General features: G+C 51.3%; 1 protein-coding gene across 4 annotated transcripts in view; it reads right to left on the bottom strand.

The window, feature by feature from the left end:
* Positions 1–9,925: 9,925 nt before the first annotated feature.
* Bean1 (brain expressed associated with NEDD4 1) overlaps positions 9,926–21,462 on the bottom strand; it is a 47,985-nt gene continuing 36,448 nt past the window's right edge. For 2 of the 4 annotated variants that reach the window (XM_063247449.1, XM_063247450.1), the window contains 3 exons: positions 19,723–19,980; positions 13,924–14,074; positions 9,926–12,074 (listed from right to left, as the gene is read on the bottom strand). In XM_063247449.1, the coding sequence (XP_063103519.1) occupies positions 11,747–12,074; positions 13,924–14,036 (441 nt within the window). In that variant the 5' untranslated portion in view covers positions 14,037–14,074; positions 19,723–19,980 and the 3' untranslated portion in view covers positions 9,926–11,746. Of the gene's footprint in view, positions 12,075–13,923; positions 14,075–18,845; positions 18,940–19,722; positions 19,981–21,462 lie in introns of those variants that run through there. The other 2 variants (XM_063247451.1, XR_010046999.1) reach the window with 2 other exon arrangements.

Here is a 21,462-nt window from a genome sequence, read left to right as displayed (position 1 = left end):
AAGCATTTATTAATCCATCCAAGTTGACATATCATGATTAATGGTTATAATACCCCACAAACTATGCACTTAAATTGTAACAGCAGTCCCATTTCTAGAATCTAATGTTCTGTCTTCTACAATAGGATCATATATATGCATAAAGTTATTTACTGCAGCATTGTTTATAATTGTGAAATAGTGGAAATAACCTACAAATGAATACATGAGAATAAAGTATGACAGTTTCACACAATGGAATACTATAGAGCTGTTAAAAAGTATGAGGCAGGTCTTTCTGAACTGATATTAATCCTAGGGCAAACTATTACTTGGAAGAAATTGTGCTCATATTATAGATAGTATCTATAATATGCTATCTACTCTTTACATAAGAAAAAAAGAGATGCAAAAGGAATACAAGCAAGATAACAGAAATGAAATAGGTTGGTGGGGCAAAGCCTGGATAGAATGGGATCTGGGCTGAATGAGAAGGGGATGACATGCCTCTGAATATAACTTTTTGTATAACTTGGACCTTTAGAATCATTTTAGTTCTTCACATACTATCCATATACTCCCAGTATAAATGATAAAACTCAGGCTATGGAGGAACAGAAAATTGGAACTCAACCACTTAGAGATGAACCTGTCAAAAGTTGAATAACATACCCCCAAGAGAAGGTGCAGGGAAGAAGAGGACCAGTAGCTTGCCTGGATACAGGGGGAGTGAGGGTGAACATGACATAGAACTAGAACAGAGCTATTAAAATGTTTCTCATGCTGAGGGTGCAGCTCTTGGTTCAGTGCATGGTTGCAGGAGGTGCTGGGTTCTATCTCATGTACCAAACATGATGGAAACATTTCTAGCCAGACGTATTGATTAGCACTTTGGAAACTACATGTACTAGAATTAAACACATAGAGTGTAGACTCTGAGGGCTGTATTTCTTAGGGTTATAGAAGTTACAGTAAAGCTAAAGGGAATAAACAGATTAGAATCCAGTTTGAGTATAACTCATGGTTTTAGAATTCTGCACAGGCGGGTACAGAAGCAGAGAGTTGTGTTTATATGCATGCTTAGTACGTATTCATTCCTTGCTCTATCATTGGAGTGGGCCTGGGGAAATGATACCCAGTAACAGTGAGCACACCTGGGACCTAGATTGAGGTCTAAGTAACCAAGACTTCAGGGAGAAGTGGTTGATTCCAGGAATGCAGCAGGAAAATCAGAAGATGAGCCAGGAACATTTTATGGTGCTAAAAATAAGGAAGTGCTTGAAGAAAGAAGGAGAGGGAGAGGGAGAGAGGGAAAGAGGGAGGGAAGAGAGGAAGGGAGGGAGAGAGACAGAGACACAGAGACAGAGAGAGGGAGCAGGCACTTCAAAAAAATCCAGGGGCCCACCTGAAGCTGAATCAATATTCTAATGGCCAAGGACAGAACAATTTAAGGAACAAAATAAATTACGATAGTACTGAGTTTTAACCTGTAGACTAATAGAAATATCTGAGTCCATAGTAGTATGAAGAATTGAATAAATAAATGAGAAAATAGGAGTATTTCCTTATCATAGAATTTCAGTTAATAAATGTAAAAGAGGAAAATAGAGAATTACCATTAGACAAACACCCCAGTAAAACACTGCAGATGAGATTCATGCATGCATGTCAGAATTAATGGACAGATGTTTTGAGTAGAAACAGGATGTACATACTCTGAAAGTATCTTCTCCATCTGAGTAGAGAAATCTGGCCAATTTAGTAAGTAAGTGATCAAGGCAAATTTTACCAGTAATAAGCTGTATTGATATCATCAAACCCTTTGGTAACACACATTAAGAATTCAGCATCATTTTTTGGTGGTATTTTTGCTAAAACTGCATAACCTTGCTTTAATAATAAGAAACCATAAGGAAACCCAAACTGGGGGACAGGATTCAACAAAACACTTGGTCAAAAGGCTCTTCAAAAGCATCAAGGTCATGATAGATAAAGGAAAAATACTCAGGAAATCTTACAGACTGGAGGAGACAAAGGATGATTAGCAAGTGCAATGCGGGGTCCTGGATAGGCTCCTAGAATGCAGAAAGGGCATTATGGGGTGTTATGGTTTGTGTTTGGACATCCTCCCAAAGCTTCATGCAGTTATGGAAGTGGCTGAATCTAGTGTTTGTGATTGGCTCATTGTCTAGTGCTGGGGTTGGCGGTGTGAGCGTTGTACCCACCCAGAGGTGGGTAGCTGGCATACAATATAAAGGAGGGAAGGAGGCATGTTTTTCTCTTTTTACTCTTTTTTGTTCTTGTCTCCTTTGTACCGTGAATGGGTGCTCCTGTGCCATGCCACCCTGCCTTGGAGCCAGCTGATTATGGACTGAAACCTCCACAAACTGTAAGCTAAGTAAACCATCCCTCCCTTAATTTTGAGTGTCAGATATTTTGTCCCAGCAACTAAAGAAAATTAACCAAAACAAAGGGGAACTGGAGAAATTTAAATAAGGTTTATAAGCATGATTAGTATCCTATAAATATTAATTTTGTGCTCTTGATAATGATACTATTTCTATAAAATGTAAACTTCAGGGAAATTCTTTGTACTATTTTACAGCTTTTCTTTAAGTACAAAATTAGTTAAAATAACTCCCTTCCTTGGAAATAGGAGCAGAATGCAATTTAAAAAATATTACAAACTCCAGCTTTTAATATGTATAGAAAAAAGAACTGAAGGAATGGTACCAATGTAACACAACTGCAAGTCTCCGAGTAGTGGGAATGAGGCAGTGTTTGCTTTTCTTTTAATATTCATCTGAACTAAATTTTCTACTCATTTGATGGTTTTGCTTGCTGGCTCTTTGGAAACAGTGATGAGATAAGATGAAGTTTGTCTCTTGTGGAACTTGTATTCTAGCAAGGAAATGAGCAAATGTTTAGAATCTTTGTTCAGAAAATTAAGCGGATATGGTAAAGAGGGTGACACTGAAGGTGCTGGGAATAACAGGAGAGAACATGGCAGTGTGTGGTGGGCAGAAAGCAAAGGGACCACCAGGGCAGAGGCTTTGTGGGTGGGGTCAGACCGAAACTTGTTCCAGAATCTAAACAGAGCCAGAAGGGCCTGGGTGCAATGGGCAGGAGAGAAGGGGCATCCTTGTCTGCTTGCCTCACAGCTGCTCTTCCATTCTGCACTGTCTCAGGTGGAGTGGACCTTTAGGGTACTGGGGGAGCTGCTGCTCACACGACTGAGCTGGCACATGCAGAGGACAGGAAGCCCCTTGAGGGGACCTCGGGGTTGGCCATTGATGGGTTCTATGTGTGCCTCCCCGACTAACTCTCCCCAGTCTCCCGAGAGAGTTGTCATGCTCACACTTGACTAATGAGGAGAGGCTGAGTGAGTTGCCCAGAGGGCACAGTAAGTAGTGCTGCTGGTATTTGAAACAGCCCCTGGGCTGCAGAAGCGATGAGTTTGGCTGCTGACCCCATCCCCTCCCCCTTCCCTGGTTCCAGAGCTACTCCTCACCCAGTGGTTGCCTTCTTGGTAGACATCTTGGTCAGAACAGTCTGCTCAGTGTCTGCCGCTGTAACATCCAGGGCTGACACCCTCAGCCATTGCCAGGGTGCTGTCCTTGGTTGTCCACTGTCTTCACCCAAAAGTGCTGAGAAACCTCCTGGATGACCTGCTAGACTCAGAGGTCCAAGGAGGTGAGAAGGTGCTCACAGAGCTGTCTGTCTCAGAGGCGGTGCACATGCTACCAGGTATGTTCCAGGTCAGGCTTCTGGCTTGGGGTCTGAGTCTCCCCTGGAGTTTGGAGACCTGGTGTCACACAGAGCTGGCTGGAAATGGCGACCCCCATGCTCTCCGGAGCGGTAGGAGTCACCCAGGACTGCTCATTGCTGCTGCTTGAGGGAGGAGCCACCTCATCTGAGGAAGGGCTGGGGGTCAGGACTGTACCCTGGAGTTGGTTTTCCTTCAGGCTGCTCAGGAGTGTCCTTGGGGAGCGCAGGTGTCTGGTGTAGCACCAGGTCATTAGAGCAGGCGAGGAATTCCTCACTGTCCAAGAGTGAGCTGGCACAGTGCTGGGGGCCACCGGGGACCAGGAAGCCAGTGAGGGGGGTATTGGTGGTTGTTGAGACAGGCTCAAACAGGCTCAGAGCCCTAGGCAGGGATCTCTGGGAGCTGGTGCCCCCAGCCAGGGCCTTGTGAGACCTTCCTGAAAGGCCTTCCTGCAGCTCGCTGGAATTTAGGCCTGGCTGGTGCCCTCAATGCAACTATGTACCTTCACCAGCCTTCTTTCTGAGCTGTGCCTGCCCTGGGTTCTAGTCAGTGTCCCCTTGCCTAGCCCAAGGACCTGTTTGCCTGCATTTTCAAGAGTGGCTTCACATGCAACTCTGGCCAGAAAGATCTCAAATATCATCTGCTTGGTGTCTTCCTCACTGACAGCCCTGATCAGTAAAAACTCAGCCTCGGAGATGGCCACATAGCCCAGCTTGCCCAGAATGGTATCCGGTGTATGTCTGGAAAGCCAAGGGTGTACCCAGTAGGTAAAGTTCCCAGTGTACATCTGCAACAAACAAGGGTGTTTATTAGAGGTGGGACAGGCCCAGCAGAGTGGATGACAGGATCCAGGCCAGCAGGACCAAGACTGATGCCTAGGGACACTGCAGAAGCTGGTGTGGAAGGGCATTTGACCCAAGGAAATCCTGGTCCATGAGCATGTTGTCCTCTGCCACCAACTACCAAAGGGTACCCTGAGGCTCAAAGACAAAACATAAACTTCTTAGGTCACACAGCAAGAGTGACTGCTTGGGGCAAACGCCCCTACTACCCTGACCTCCAGCCCAGCAGTGAGGAAAGACTGGAAGAGATGGATACTCCTCAGCATCTTTCCAGAGCCAGATTCCCCTCTAGTTATTCTGAGTGATCTGCTTTCTTCTGTCTGAAGACTTGCAGTGCTGCCTAATGGTGAGGAGCCTTCGTGTTACTTACTAGCTGTCGACTATGGACAAGTTGCGTTTACTTCTTTAGCTTTCGGTTTCTCCCTCTGCAAAATGAGACCAAATAGGTATGCTGGACATGCTTCTTCCCCAAGCAAGAACCCACCCCTACCTGGGATGCCCTTGCTCAAGTGGAGGGCAGTGCCTACCTTCAGGGACCTGATTTCCTTTCTCCAGGGAAACAGAAGCAGATTGACGGAGATGAGCTCCAGGAACTCCAGCGCTCGCACAAGCTCCTGACATACTTTGGGGGCAGGGCTGGGCACCACCAAGCAGCTACCGTCCAGAGCAAAGGTTAATTCCTCCAGTAGACGGAGCCAAGAAGCGGCCCCTGTGCCCAGGAGCTGCCTGGCTCTCTGAGTGAGGGCTGCTTGCCTGCAGACCCCCTCCTCCACCCTGTGCTTGTAGTAGCTGGTGAGGTCACCCTTGATGGTCTCCAGAGCAGCCTTCTCTGGGGCTGGGGGCCCACTCATGGCAGTTCTGAGGGAGCTGGAGGGGAGGAAAGTCTTGTGGGCCTCCCCTGGTGGACTAGGCCAGGCACTTGGAGGAATGGACAGGGCCTCCCTGCTTCCAGGCTGGCCTCACCTCCATCAGGAAGCTGAGAAGGAAATTATGCAAAAGAGAAAGCTGTGGGGCCAGCCCTGCAGCTGTTTGTTACTCTAGAGAGTCATTGAGCCTGTGCTTGGCTCCTGTCCCGTTACCTCCTAGAAGAACAGGACCTCCGTCAGGCTGTGTCATTGCTTTGACTCCAAGACAAAGTTGAGAGACTGGCTTACAAGTGTCTGCATCTTTGATACCCTATCTGCATCCACTGTGTTCCCCAAGCCCAGGGGGTGTCTTATGCTTCACACTTGTGAGTTCTCAGCCACAGGTTGGCAGACAGATTAGAAGTGCCAGGCAGCTGACATTTAGTGCCAAGCTTGAGCCAGCTAAGGATCAGTGAGAAAACCACAGCTTCCTGCTTTGGGGGACAGTTCTGAGGTGTGTTCTGCGCTGTCCCTCACAGTTCTGGGGGAACCAGCCTGTACTTGGCTCTCCTCCCTTTCTCAGCCAGCTCAGTTCCTTCATGGCATCCTGAGGTCACTTCCCAAATGTGCTATTTATGCCCAGATCCTGTGCCCCAGCCTGCTGGCCTCTGCACTGTCTCTCAAAGTCTGAGGAGAATCAGCCAAGAGTAGTGACCACTGCAGAGGTCAGAAGTTCAAAATCAATCAATTGCATTGATCTAGTTCCTTCTAGAGGCTTTATGATAGATACTTCCTTGGTTTTCCCAGCTTCCAAAGGCCACCTGCATTCTCTGGCTTGTAGCCCCTCTATGGTTTGCATGTTCCCACCAAAATGCATGTTGAAATTTAATCCCTATTGAAGGTCCAGGTTGGACCTTTAGGATCTATCGGATCAGGAGGTCTGTGCTCTAATGAAGTAGTGGCTAATGAGTTAATAGATTTGAGAGTATAAAAAGTCACTGTTTTCTTGTGTGTGCTCATCCTGCCCTGTGATACCCTTAGGTGCACTGAATAATCTGGACTACTGCTTCATTCTTGGTTTTAATCACGTTTGTGGAATCCCTTTTGCTACAACATGTTCACAGATTGTACCTGTCTTTGGGGGCCACTATTTATTTGGTCACACAAAATCTATCTGATTTAGTTAAGTTTTCTGCTTCTGACAAAATATCTGTTAAAATCAATCTAAAGGAGGAAAAGTTTATTTTGGCTACTGTTTCGGTTCAGGGCCAGCGGACTCCATTGTTTCTGGGACCGTGGGTGAGGCAGAGCATCATGGTGGGCAGAGGAAAGCTGCTCGCTTCGTGGCACAGAGGGGTGGGGGTGAGGAGGGGCTGGGAGCAAGGTGTACCCTTCAAAGCCATGTCCCCAGTGACCTAGTGCCTCCAACTTGGCCCCACCTTCTAACAGCCTGTTCAGCTATGAACTCGTCCCTTGATGAACCCCTTGATGAGGTTAGTGCCCTCGCGGTCCAGTCTCTGTCTAAGTCCCACCTCTGAACAATTGCTGCACTGGGCACCAAACCTTCAACACATGTATATTTGGAGGAACAGAGATACCCAATGCTGTGCTCTAGAGCTTTGGATTTGGTATCATTTGCATTATTCACTCTCCAGGCCTCCCAGAGAATGACTGGTTTAGTAAGAACCTGCTTTCTCTGCCAGAGTGATTAGATTTGGGATTTGGGCTGGGCTGGGGAGGTGGTATAAGAGGTCTTCAAAATTACCACTATGGTTTAACCATGTAAACCATTAAGTACCTTTATTGCTTTGGCCTATGTAGCTGATAGTGGGGTGGGGGTCCTGAGGCCTGGAGATGGGAGGGGTCTGGCAGATGGCTGACACAGAGAAGCCTGCTCTGGAATTTATTGTCAAGTCTTTGCATGACACATAGGAGAAACCTGTTTCTCTCAGAATGGAACTCTCCAGTTTTCTCTGAAATTTGTTTTTTTGGAGAGGCTCCTTCTTTGTTCTGGATCAGGAACCAGTCAATGTAGAGTGAGATTTTCGTAGCTGTTGTTCCAGTGGAAGAATGAAACCTAGAAAAGCGATATACCCGCCCATGCTTGAACCTCCAGGATCTATCCATGTCTAAAGTTAGAATTATCACTAGGACAATTCAACTATGTGACACACATGTATCTTTCTTGCTTAAGAAGGTTCAGATTGAGTTTCTGTCACTTGCAACTGAGTAATGAAAAAGGCTGATGGGGCTCAGAGCCTGTAAGGAGACACAGAATCCCTTTCAAGAGATTTCTCCCTGTGCTCCTCTGCAGTCCAGGTGGTGGGTGGTGGGCCAGGTACCACCAGCTGTGGAGCAGAGACAGGCAGATGTGCTAGCACCCAGGTCTACCCTCGACAGTGGGTCCTGGGCTTGGGAGGTGCAATGTGAGATCAAGCAGAGCAGAGCCCAGGACAGGAGACTCACCCCTCCCGTGATGAAGCTGCCTTTCCTCCCCCTGCTCATGCCCAGGTACTTACAGCTGAGTGTAAGCATGGGTAGCACTGGAGTGTGCAACACCTGAGTGTGCATGTAGACAGGACCCTGTGTGAGTGTGAGCTCTAAGCATGAGCACTAGTATGACACTGCAGCTGTCTGAGCAAGTGCCATAAAGCACAGGAGGTAGCTGAGAGATGATGCTATGTATGAGCATCTGGGGTGTCTCTAGGAATCAGGTGTGGGAGAGCCCATGTATGCACATGCCTGCAGGCTTGGCAGGAGTAACAGTGGATGTCCATGTGGTGGCTTTGGACAGCCATACTTCATACCCACCCCTTTCCCATCTTGGGTGATGCCTGTTGCCTGGTGTAGCAGATGCTGTTGGTACTCTGTCCAGAGACCTTGGAAATCATGGTCCAATGGCGCTGACCCAGGGAAGCTCATGCCGTCCACCGCAATGGCTTCATCTTCCGCTGCTGCAGCTTCCCCCTCAGAAGACCTTCTTTGGTATGAGAGGCCCACTTGGCCTGCACCAGGGTAGGAATTAATATTACCCAAAGAGCAGCCTCCAAACAATGACCATTGAGAGCCGGTATAGGAATAGTTTATTTCCCACATCCTTGGGAAGGCTGACGGGAAGTCTGACCTTGTCTGAGTCACTGGTGGGATACAGCATGGTGCCTGCAGTGGTAACCTGCTTGACAGTACTCACTGGGTTGCTTCCCCTCCCACTACCTAGATCAGCTCCCTAGCCAGCATATTGTATCCACACCTGGCCCTGGCCCTCTGCCACATGTGCCAGTGATGTGGCTTCCTATCCTGTTTTCTTGAAGAACCAGGCTGAGCCCAGGTACCAAGGGTTGTCCTCCTCAGAGCTTAGCCTTCAGGCCCCTGGCAGGGAGAGGAGGCTGGGGTCTCCACAGGAATGTGCAGAGGACCTTGCCTTCTGTGAACGTTCCACAGCACAGGGCATGCCATGGATGAGGACACAGGAAGGACCAGGAGCCCAATAATCCCAAGGATCTGAGTGGTTCTGCGTTTGGGACAGGTGTCAGTATGCATAGTTTGGGACACTCAAAGCTAGATTTTATCACCATGAAGGCCATGATGTTCATTTTAGGTGAAGGAGCCCTGGAGCGTGGGGGTGGCACCTCAGCCATGGCATAGCAGCATTGAGAAAAGAAGAGGGGTTATTTTATAACCTGTAAATGGGGCAGAAGCATCAGGCTGTGTCCAGAAAGAGGAGCTGGAGGATAAGCAAATGTCCTGCAAATGGAATGCTTGACTGGGTTCAGCCTCAAGAAGTACTCCACGTGAAAGACACACACTAACTAAAGTGGCACATTTTGTCTACAGCCTTGCGTGTCGATGGGCAGTGGGTTTCCAAGTAGGAGAGAAAGGAGACTCCTCAGATTCAAGGGCATCTGGTCCACATGGACAGTGGCAGCAGGCAGCCAGCAGGTGGCAGTGTGAGCTCAGAGTGTGGAGAGCCACATGGGACATCGTCCTCCACCCCTCCAGCCGGAGCGTGGACTTGGGGTGGGATCAGCAGTCAAGGTCACTGCCTTACAAACAGCACAGAGAGGAAGAGGAGGATTTTCAGAGTGGAAGTAAACAACTCGTTTCAGTCTAATTACAATTTCCCGTCTCTCGGTAGTGTATGTGATCAGGGTGAAGAAAGCCCATCATTGTTAAAGTAACTTGTGGTCCCCAGTGTTCCTGGAGTTAAGTCCTGAAGTTGACGGTCCATTGTAGTGACATTTACACCAGCAAGTCTCAGAGAAAGAATTCCATGTCTCAATGAGGCCCCAAAACAAAACAGGAACTCTTCCTGTACCTCTCTCATTACCCGGCTGGTCACTCCAACAGGAAAGTGACACTTCAGTGACCTAACCCTGAGATGTCATGGGCATGGCGCGCAAGCTACAGGGACCTAAACTTTCAGACTGTTGCAGATTGGGCTTCTTTCTCTTTCATGTTTCTGCCCCCTGGGCCCCCATGTACTGCTCAAAGTGTTACTTCTTGCTACATTTTTATTGATATATTTATTTCCAACACAGAAAAGATACATTGTTGCTTAGTCAGCGCCTAATCCAGGAATAAGAAAAGCTGCTCAGCTCCGCCTCTCAAACGCTGATGAGCAGGCAGGGATTTTAATCTCCCCCCAGCACTCCAGAGTCACAGATACAGGATGCGTTTCCTGAAAGAGTCTCATCCCTGGGGTGCATGTTAAAGGCTATACAGTACGACAGACAGATGTTTTTGCCTAGAAAACAGTACACCACAGAGGTGGACAGAACTGCTTGTAAACAATGTCCCTCCCCGAGCTGGAGTCTGGGACTCCATGATGCGACACACAGGACACTACAGACCCTCTGGGTGGATTCCTTTCGGCTCTGCACCAGAAGAAATGCTATTTCAACAGAAAATAAAATTCAAGATCACCGTCCTTACCATCCCTCTGCTTAAGAAAGGGATTACTGAATTGTCTTAGCCCTTCACTGGAGGAAATGAAATGTGTATGTGGAGGGGGTGGGGGTGGGGGGTAAGGGGCGTTTGCTGTTTGAGGATAAAGGGGGAATGAGAGGGAGCCAGGGTTACTTGCTCCCTGCCAACACACTGGCGGGGACACTCTGCAGAGATGCTTGGCTGTCACCCCTGGCAACTGGGTCTTCAGGAATCACTGCTGTTCCCTACTTGTTTTCTGATGGGGATTGCAGAGTTCACAGACCAAGCACTGAGCCTTTCCCCAGCCAGGCTGACCACACACCCCCTGCTGGGGAAGGACCCTGGCAGCAGAGCTGAGACTGGTCCTCTGGTAGTGGCATGATGGTTGGTGTTTATGGTGTTCATAGCCCCTTTAGCTTCTCTCTACATACACTCTGGAAGGCCCAGGCCAGAATGTGTTGGTGCACTGTCCCCAGCTGTAGCTGCTACCTGGGTTGACAGTGCCAGCTCTTGGGCTGTGGCTCTAGTCCATCTGAGCTCAGGCCACTGTGGCTAGCTGGGCATGCACTTTGCCAGGGGCCCTTATCTGCCTTAGAGTGATGCCCACACAGCACTTTGGTGAGGTCTCCTGGGCAACGGCACTGGCCCTGTCTTCTCTGAAGGCTCTGTTCTGGGCAGTGCCGGACCCATGTGGGAACCATTGTAACCAGGCTCCTCCATCACACGCCCACCTGGGGCCCTGACCCCGAGCTGTAGCTGGGGGTGGCTTCTTCGATAACTGCACTAGCACCACCAGCCTGAGGGCTCTGGGTTAGAAAGGAGCCTGGTGGGCTGTCCCCACCCTGTAAGTGGCAGGGTGGTGATGTGGTGGCTCTTCTGCCCTGCGATTGAGAGATCGGCACAGCACAGCACGACCTCACTGGGGCCTGGCCCACCTTCCAGGGAACAAACCCTGGGCTAGAGGTCAGGGCAGGCACTGATCCAGGTGGTCAAGCAGTTTCTGGAGGCAGAATCAGAATTTGGACCCAATGTTCCAGGTGAGGCCCGGGGAGAAGGCAGAGAAAGCCTGGTTCTTGCTTTGCCCTTCTGCTCAGCACTGTCCACAGAGGAACAGCCACCAGGTCGGGGAGGAGGCGGCAGGAGGCCGAGACCTTCATTTTCAATAAAACCTTCGCAGGTAGGTTTTGAGTGAGTGTGGGGCCGTGTGTGCACATGTCCGCACGAGTGTGGGCCATGTCTGTGTCCGTGTGTGCACATGGGATGTGAGTGTCTGTGTGTGATCATGTAAATGTGTATGCATGAGTTGTGTGTGCCTGTGTGTGCCCAAATGTGCCTGAAGGATGTGGCTCAGCCTGGAGGGACCAGCAGGACCTGGTGGGTTGGGTCACTCACACAATCCTCTCTGGGCTTGCGGTTGGAGCCCGGGTCAGGCTGGCTGAGCCCTGTGAGTTCCTTAGCCCTGGTTCTGGTCCCGGCAGCGGCAGGAGGCCTGACGGGGAGCCAGTGCCACACACGGCCTCGTAAGTGGGCAGCGTGTCCATGGAGACGGTGCGGAAGCCACTCTGGGCGCCGGTCCTCTGCTCCTGCTGGTGTCCACTGGGGCTTGAGCCAAGGGCGCCACTCAGGGTGGGGCAGGAGTCGGTGAGTGAGTAGGGTGGTGGTGCATCCGTGGGGACATACAGCTGAGTGGCTCCTGGCCCCACACACTCCTCGTAGCTACAAAAGAAGAGGTTCTCTCAGGGCTCCGTGAACTCAGGGTGTGTGTGGGGTCCCTTTCTTTATTTGCAGTGATGAGCTGCCCATGCTGGCTCCATAAGCCCCACCGCTCTCTGGGGAGGGTGCCCTGCTACCCCAGATCTGGGCTCAGGACCTACTTCGTCCTCATGTTCTTTGGGAACTCATTTTCTGGGTCTCAGATTCTTCAGAACAAGAGCAGCCCCTGCCCAGGGAGATGTCCCAAGAGGGTGCTGTGTGTGGTAGGGCTGAGTAGGAAGCGCTCAGATCACTTGTAGGTGAGGAATGAATTCCTGGGATCTCTCTGAGCTACAGATGTGGGCAGAAAGTCCTGGTGCCCTCTCAGTGCCCCAGGGCAGGGGAGGATGATGCTCTCTCTGTGTGCGGCCCAATGGGTCTTAAGGTAGGGAAGGGTATGGGGTGACCCCTCCTCCCTCTTTAGAACTACTGATGGTCTGCCTGCGAGTATCTGGGGGAGAGAACTCACACCCCTGTGAGAAGCACCCCTAGACAGGCCATGAGTGTTCCTATGATGTGATTTTGGATTTAGGGGCTCATGCTAAGGAGCTGAGGCCTGGATCTCCCATCCTGGGAGCAGGACCCTAATGTCCAGCCAACAGCCTGTCCTCTTCTTCCCACTGCTACTCTCCCTGGGGTCTCCAGGAACCCTGGACACCAGCCTGACTCCCTCCTTCAGGCTCCATACCCACTGCCTTTCTGTACAATAGGAGCAGATATTCCTTACTTACTGGTTTTTTTTTTTTGGGAGACAATACTGTGAAGGTCTGGGGTTGAGGCTGAGAGTTGGACAGAAATCTTACAGTTCCTGAGGCTGAGTCTCAGGACGCCCCTGTGCATGTGGGAGTGCTGGACCCGAGGTCAGGAGCTGGGCCCCAGGGGACTCTGTCTGTTTAGCTCATCTAAATGAAAAGGCCATGCAGGGCTTCTTCTTCTTCTTCTTCCCCGCTGGTACTGGGGCCTGAACGTATGGGCACTCTCCCACTGAGCTACATCTGTGGCCCTTTTTATATTTTGATACAGAATCTTACAAAATTGCTGACTGGCTTTGAACTTGTGATCTTCCTGCCTCATCCTCCTGAGTAGCTAAGAGTAAAGGTGTGCACAACCATGCCTGGCATGGGGCTGCTTCTGATCACTGTCAAGGTGTCCCGGGAAGGAGTCTGGGGTCCCTGGGAAGCAGAGTTCTTCCTGAGTTGGAGCTGAGTGTTGGATTTGTCTCAGGCATGATGGGTAGGGGGAGAGGCCAAGGACCCTCCACCTTGGCCAAGCTGACTGGGGTCAGGGTTTGGCCAAACAGCTGAGGCAGGGGTGGGGGTAGGGCGAAGAAGGCCAGGACTGAAGGCAAGGCTGACCTCTCCTCCTCCACAAGACCTGCCAGGCAACAAGATCTGGCGGAGCCTGGGGCGTTTGTGGCTTTGTCTGCAGCCACTGAGGCAGACTGGCTGTAGGGGTGAGGGGGGGTTCCCGGTGCTACAGATGGGAGCACAGTGGGTTTTGGAATAACCTGACCCTCCTCTAGTGTAAGCCCTCCAGGGAGACAAATGGGGCGGCAGACCCCCATGGAGCTCAGAATAGCTGCCTACTATATTGCAGCTTGTAGGAGCGAAGTTTGTCTCCATTAATGCATCCTGCTGACATGTGCTGAGTCATACCCCACCTCTAAGGGACTTTCTTGTCCCAGGGGTGAGGAGATGGCCACACCGACAGTGTTTCTGCACCTGTACAGTGGAGATGCAGTCCCATTACCCTTGACGGGGATGTCTTCCCGCCCAGAGCTCCACCTCTGGCCCCCCAGATGTGCCCTCCTTACCCTGGTGGAGAATCAGGGTACAGCTCCCTGAGTACCGTGGCGTCCACATCCCCATCAGAGCTGATGTCCAAGGGCGGGGGCCAGTCCTCCGTGGGGCTGCAGGCCGAGCGCATCCTGTGGCTGGAGCGGCTGTACGTGTGCCCGTCGGAAACTGCAGGGCACAGACCAGCAGCCTGGGCCTCAGGCCAGTGCCAGGGTCTGCCTGAGGCCACCGCGGCTCTGCTCTCCACCCGGCCATCCTCGTACCACACATGGCAGCCTGTGTCCCAGCATCAGGACAGCCCCAGGTGTGAGCACCGACATTGAGCTGGGCACGGGTCCCAGAGCAGGAGCAGGGGCACAGCCTGGTCCTGCACAGTGTGTTACGGCTTTTACAGAGTTAGCAGGTGGATGTGAGGGACAGGAGAGGGAGAGCAGCCAACAGGAGGGGCTGTCAGAAGGGCCAGGGGAAGAGGGGTGGCCTGAAGGAGGGCACCCACCAGTGTGAGCCACGCGGGGAGATGAGAAAGAAGAGCCGTGTGAACCAGAAGCACTGAGCTGGAGAGGGGGTGTGGAAAATGGGGACAGTGGCCAGGAATGAGGGCTGCAGAGGTGCCTGGGATCAGGCCTTCCTACACTTCCCTACCTCAACTACACCCCGTTCCCTTTTAGTGGGGGGAGAGGCTTTTGTGGTGAATCTGCTGACTTTACATACTGCATTCCACTCTGTTTTTGTTTAATGACACATTAATATACTAAAGGCTCTGACAAGTCCTGCAGCTGAGCAGGACCATTAACTGTGCAGGTCCAACATCTGTCGACCACAGAACCTCCAATTTCTTACCTAGTAACTCCGTCAGGAATGCTGCTAGAGCACAATCTTCTCATTCTACAGCTGAGGTTCAGAGCGGCCCAGTAACTTTGCTTGAGGCCATAAAGTGGCTGCTAGGGCTAGAAGGCAGCTGCGTGTCTTGGCTCCTTACTTTCTAAGCAGTCCCACCCTCCAGTTTTGGTTAAGGTTGGTCACAGCAGCTGTAAAGATGGCTTAGGTTTGAGCCCTCCCCATCTGGAAGTGTTCCCATGAGGCTCCTCTGCTCCAGGACTGAGGCTCAGCATTCAGCCCATTCTACAGACCAGGAAGCTGAGGCTCTGGGTCACACACCTGGTAAGGTATGGAAAGGAATTCCAGCATTTTGCACAAGCTCAGATCTCTTTTTTTCCCCTAGGTTCTCTTTCCACTGTAGATTTGACAGGGGCAGAAAAATCTGGACTTGAAACTGTGGGCAGGTCTAACTCCAGGTTATAGGAATACACAGAGAAAGCTCTCAGAGGCAAATATTTACACCCATTATGGAGGCTCTGTCCAGATGGTGAGATCTTGACCCTTATTTTCTTCTTTAAATTGCCTGTACATTTAAGGTTTTCTACAATGAAGATGTATTACATTTCTACTAGGAAAAATGAACCCAATAACACATGGTGTAAAATGAGCTGGGGAGAGATCTGTTCTCCTTTAGGATGGATGATTGGGAAGGATGTGGGGCAGGACCCCGGAAAGGTGAGAGCAGCAGGCTGAGGCAGGGTGGCTGGGCTCCGGAGCCCGAGCCCAGGGCTGCCGGAGAAGAGCTCTGTCCTGGTGGAGGCCTCACCTGCAGGTGGGGAGGCTGCAGCTGCCAGCGGGAACCCCTGGAAACCAGGGCTGCTTCTAGACCTGAGAGGGCTGGCGGGGCCAAGCCAAACTGCTCTTTATCCTTCTTCTTAGGTTGCTTTCTTTGGGGCTTCCACAAGCTGGGCATCTCGGGGAAACTGGGGCTTCCCTGAGGTGCTTGCCCAGCTCAGACCTCAATAGGGAGGGATCAAGTTCAGCCTGACTCCTTGCTGGGCAGCGGGGAGACCAGCTCCTCCCCTCCTGGGAGTGGGGGGAAGATTCCTTCCTCTTCCCTCTGCCAGCAGACACTGACCGTGTGGCCTCCAGAGGCTTTGGGTTGCACCCCACGGAAGGTGACATCTCCTTATGCCTCTTTCGCCAAAATTAGGAAATACCTCAGTTCATCACTGAGCCCAATCCATGAGCCTGTCAAGGGAGGCTGGGGAAAAGGAAGGAGAACCTGTGCCCAGGGCCACTGCTCCCCCGTTAGATAAGAAGGCTGAGGGCTGAGGTCTGGGGGAGACAGACAGGCGGTCACCAGGTCTCTCTTAAAGCTCCTCATTTTTCCATCTTACCAAACGGTCTCTCCCTCCCTTTTTCCCTGTTATCTGTTGGCTCCTCTCTGTCTGGCCAGACTGCAGAAAGGCCCCTTGGGCAGAGTGGCAGGCAGACGATGTGCTGAGGACAACAGGAGCTGCGCAGGGCTGCTGAGCAGAGAGGACTGACGTGGTCAAGCCCAATTGTGGGGCGGGCTGCCTGGCGGTCAGTGCCTTGGAGGGCCAGGCTGGCTTCTGGCAGAAGTAAAGGCAGTGACTTGCAAGCAGGTTTTGTCAGAAGGGAACATGATTCACAGTCGCTGAGCACTGACTCACTACTAACTAATATGATCTTTGCAATAACTCAATCCCCCCTCCCCCCAGTACTGGGAATCGAGCCCAGGGCCTTTGCACTGAGCTCTATCCCCAGCCCATTATATTTTTTCTATTTTGAGACAGGATCTTACTAAACTGCACAGCCTGGGTTCAACTTGCAGTCCTCCTCAGCCTCAAGAGCGCTAGGATTACAGGCATGAGCTACCATGCCTGGCTCACGATAACTTTTAGAGGTAGATCCCCATGTTCCTCAGCTGAGATAGAGAGCTTAGGCAACTTTGCCCAGGTTTGAGAGTAAAAAGGGGAGAGGAGGTACTCTGGACACCCTGAGTCCGAGGTGCCTGTGGCCCTCGTGGCGTGGTATCCAGGGACCCTGGCCCAGAGCTGGAGAGCTGCGGGAGGGCAGAGAGCATGATGACCTTGGTGGGCAGGTAAGATGGAGCAGGAAGTCAGTGATCAGTACCGGGGTTGGACTCTGTCACGCAAGGGACCGAAGGGAGGAATCTCCAAAAATGTCTTGAGAGGGAGCAGCCAGGGGGCAGCAGAGACACTGGAGGGTTTCAGGCACCAGAGCCAGGAGGGCCTGGGACAGATGGGGTTTCCACTCTGGGCGTTTGTCCACAGCATTTTTTCCTACAGCCTCATGCTCCCTGCAGCTCCTGGGCGTGCTGCTCAGAAGCAAGGAAAGTGTGGGCTTGCGCCACCTCAGGTTTCCTGCCAAGGCCTAGAGGGGCCAGCGCCCGAGGAGCAACAAACAGAAGTGGGGTGGGGAGGCAGGAACCCCACAAAGAGGTGGCCTTTGCCACTGGCTGCAGTGCACTGTGAGTCAACACTGCACACAATGGACTGATCTCAAGGTGGCATGACTGTAACCTCTGGGCACCTTGCCTGTGCTCAAGGTCATGTGGCATTGGTCTTGAGGCCATCACAGTCCACAGAGAGGCTGGCCTGCCTCTGTTTCCTTTTGCAAGACCAAGGCTGACCTCTAGAGTGATGGTGGCCCCTGACTGGGTGCCTGTCACATATTGCTGTGAGGGTGGAATGAGGTGGCTCAGTCTCTTGTCCTGGGAGCACCCTCCTCTTGGTTGGACCCTGGGCCCAGTGTGGAGTCAGCCACACCATCATCCATGACTGAGGCTCAGATAGAGCCTATGGACAACGTCGAGGAGGCTCAGGGGAGGAGAATTCTGGTTCAACACTGCCTGGTAGGGGTAAGGAGGGGCCACAGAAGCTCCCAAAGGAGGTGGCATTCAACTTGGGCCTGGATGGCTTTGGTAGCTGAGGAAGGAAGGAGACAGCAGCTGGGCAGAGGGCAGAGCAGTTGCAAAGGGACTGGGGTACAAGGAATGTGGACAGGCACTTGGAGAGGAGCTGAGAGGAGCCGAGAGCAAGGGTCAGGCTCAAGGGGCAGGTGGGCAGTACCATCTGGGGTGGGTTGGCTGACGGTGGTGACTGGGTTCCTCCTGGGAGCAGGGAATGCTCTGAGCAGGAACCCTGGTCCTCCTGGGTCAGGCTGGTGACACAAGAGTGGGCTGAGCAATGCCTGTCCCAGGCAATGCTCCTGGCTGGTCCTATTGAGGGGTCCTTGGCTTCTGGGGAAACCTGTGGGCCTGGATGGCGGTCTTTCTCTTTAGTCCTCATCAACAGCTGACTACTAACTGGCTGTTTTTCTTCCACTGGGGCCACTTGTGCCTCTGTGTCCAAAGGTCTGCCCTCCTCTCTTCTCAAGCTTTTCCAGAGGAGGGACAGCCAGGTGTGAAGGCACCGGCCATGGGAGCATCTGCGGACCCTGCCTGAGCTGCTGACACCTCTCCCTGCCCTTCCTTCCCAGGGTGGTGACCACTCAGTCCTGCCAGGCAGCGCTGTGTAGTGCTCAGCCCCAGCACAGCCAGGCTGGGCTGCAGGAGCTCATGTCACGCACGGATCCACTGCTCCCTGGCTGGGTGATCCCAGCCTCTTTCACTGAATTACTCCAATCTCTTCTACTGATCTGTAAATTGGGGTGATGATAAAAAGTAGCCATTTCTGGGTCATGGTGAGGATTCTGCACAATGAAATCCTGCACAGAAAGTGCTAGGCAATCACAAGCGCTCCTTACCCATCGCAAGTACCCCAAGTCCCCTCTGTTCACTGGCTTAATTGCTAATAGGTGGCACCATCCCTAACCAGTGAACTCTGTGAAAAGAGGAAGTTCCTGCTGGTTAACCTGGGTGTGCAGGGAGAGGGATGAGAGGTCTCCAAATGTCCCAGGCTGGTTAGACCTAATTTGATCCATCTGAAATTTTGTCCTGCTTTCTCCCAGATTCCTAGGGGGGGAGACACCTGGGCTCCCCCTACCCCCAGGGGAACTTCAGTCACTTCATCTGCAGTGTTCAGGGCACTGCTAGGATTTTGCACTTCTCCACCTGCTTGTCTGTGCCTACCTGCAGTGTGGTCTTGGTCCCCGGGTAGAGCCTGGCAGGCTTGGCACAGGCTCCTGTGGGCAAGGGTCTGTCTTTTCTTGCCAGTGAAAACTGTCTGAGAATTGAATGCAACTGAGTTCTTTCCTGCTGTTTTTAGACACCTGATCCCTGCCAGGAACGAGAGTCAGATGGCAGCACGCTGGCCAGATGGACAGTTCTAGGATCAGTGCCTTAAGAATTAGCCACCAACCGGGTTTCAGGGTGATTCTCCTAACTGAGAGACCCTCAAATCATTTCTCTGTATTTGCACTTCACAAGCCTTCTGGGATAGATTTGTTTACTGCTCATTCACACCATCCATTCTTCTATTCACTTATTCAAATGCCAACTCATGCCAATCACCCCACCTACCCTCTGCTTGCCTGTCTACCCACCTTCCATCCTCTACTGGTGCATCCCTTTTATCCTACTTGGCCGCCTGCCCTTGTGGCATCCCCCTTCCATCTACCCACCCACCCATCCATCCCTTCCACATCCACGCACTCAAGCCCTTACCATCCATCCCCCACCAGTTCATCTCCATCTTCATTCATTCACTCATTCACCCACCACCCATCCATCTCTCCATGCAGCCTCCATTCTGGTACCGGCCGGGAAATATAAAACACTCCTGCCCTAGGCTTCAGCCTCACCTGGAATCTCCTCCTGGCACACCACACAGGGCTCTCATGCTACAGAGCACACCATGGTGGGGCACTCTTTCTGATGACCAAGACAAGCAGGGCACCTTTGCGGACCACCCAGTCCCACCTATGGCAGAGCAACCTCCTCCCCGAAGCCTCCCAGGTTTAGTCCCAAGGGGCAGCCATCCCAGTGCCCCAGGTGGGCAGCTGCTCACCGTGGCTGTGCTCGTAGTCTCGATGTCGGCGTCGCCGGCGGTGGTGATGATGGCGCCGGTGGTGACGATGGCGGTGACGCTGGAGCCGGGCCTGCCTGTCCCTGCGGATGCTGCCCACGATGATGGTGATGCAGGAGAGGATGATGACCACACCTATGACAGCACTCGCCACCAGCACAGGAGACACAAGCAGGTGACTGTGCTCCGAGCTCTCTGAGAATGTGGGGTAGAAGTAGCTGGTGCGGTTGTATCGTGCTACTGTGGACAGACAGAGAGGACTCTGAGCAGAGGCCCAGGCCTACCGAATGCTTTTCTCCTCCACCTCTGCTGCCCTGTGACTCACTTGTCCTGAAATGATGGAGGATAATCTGGGCCAGACCCACAGATTGTCTCCTGGCTGCTCCTCTAAGGAGGAAGGAATGGATCTGTGCTTCACCTCACTGCCTGCAGAAGGGAACGTCTTTCTCCTGCTCTGAAGCCTCTGCCCCAGGAGGACAACTAATTTGCAGAGAGGAAAAGGGAAACACGGAGAGGACAACAGACTTGTCCAGGGCCACAAAACAGATTGGTGGCAGAGCTGAGACTAGAATTCATGGGTCTCTCTCAGTACTAGACAGGACTCTAGTAGGCTGGGAGGTTGACAGAACTCTACCAAGGTGTTGAGAAGGGAAAGGAGATGCACAGAGGGCAGTGATGAGGAGGATAAGGCCAGTATGTTGTCCCTGCCTGAGACCCAAACCTTGCCTCCTGTAGTTCACTGGAAGATGCTCCCCTGGACAGACACACACTGGCTTCTGGCTAGGCACGCACCCTTCCTGGCTTCTGATCTGAGGAGGCCAGGCTAAGTGGGCTGCTGGAACGAAAGATGAGGCCCACATCCAGCCCAGTTTTCAGAGCCCCTCTTATGGGTAGTCTTAGTGCCAAGATCTCATTTCATGTTTGGAGTTACATTCATCCAATTCTCATTTTACAAGCAGAGATATTAAGCCTCAAGGGTATCAGATCACTCACCTGGAGTCATGCAGCCAATACATGACTGAGCCAGGCCCTCTCTGGGCCTCGACCATAACAAGCTGGGTAAAAAGCTCTCTACTGCATAATATTAATAGCACAAAAAGAGGGAAGAAAGAATACAGTCATATAGGAGTGACTGGGGTAGCTTGCTTCTCATTTGGATCAAGTTTGTATAACTAGTAAGTAGAGTCTGATAAGATATATATGGTAAAGAGCAACCACTCAGAACATAACTCAAACAAATATGGGGTTAAGTCATAAAAAGAATTGAAATACAGCAAATCTATGACTTAGGAACATTCACGTTTCATAGACATGAAGGGACCTCGTATTAGGAACATTCATAGGTGTGAACAAATCACGGAAGTAGCTCACGTGTCTGCTGCGAGACAGCTGTGCTGCCCTGTGTTCATGTGTACGATAGTACAGTACAGTCGGAGACTTACTGTATGTTTATGGGTGTGCTTGGGTTTTTTTATGCTTCACATTGTATATCTGTGTCAAAAGTATATAAGACTCACTTTGTCAGACTCACAAATGACTTCAACTTACTAATGTTCTCCCAAAATGAAACTTGTTCAAAAGTTGGGGTTTACTGTATTGCCCTAGAATATATTCACTTACAGCAAAAAGGAGAAATACAGGAAAACACACACAAAAAGATGTGAGACAGATACAAGGTAAAAAGTAAGACAGCAGATGTAAATCTGACTTTATCAATATTTC

Source organism: Cavia porcellus, unplaced genomic scaffold (assembly GCF_034190915.1).
Source record: "Cavia porcellus strain 051 isolate PalLab524CR breed Dunkin Hartley unplaced genomic scaffold, mCavPor4.1 scaffold_4, whole genome shotgun sequence".
Lineage (NCBI taxonomy): Eukaryota > Metazoa > Chordata > Mammalia > Rodentia > Caviidae > Cavia > Cavia porcellus.
Note: the sequence above shows the minus strand (reverse complement) of the source record. Positions and strands in the feature narration are given on the sequence as shown.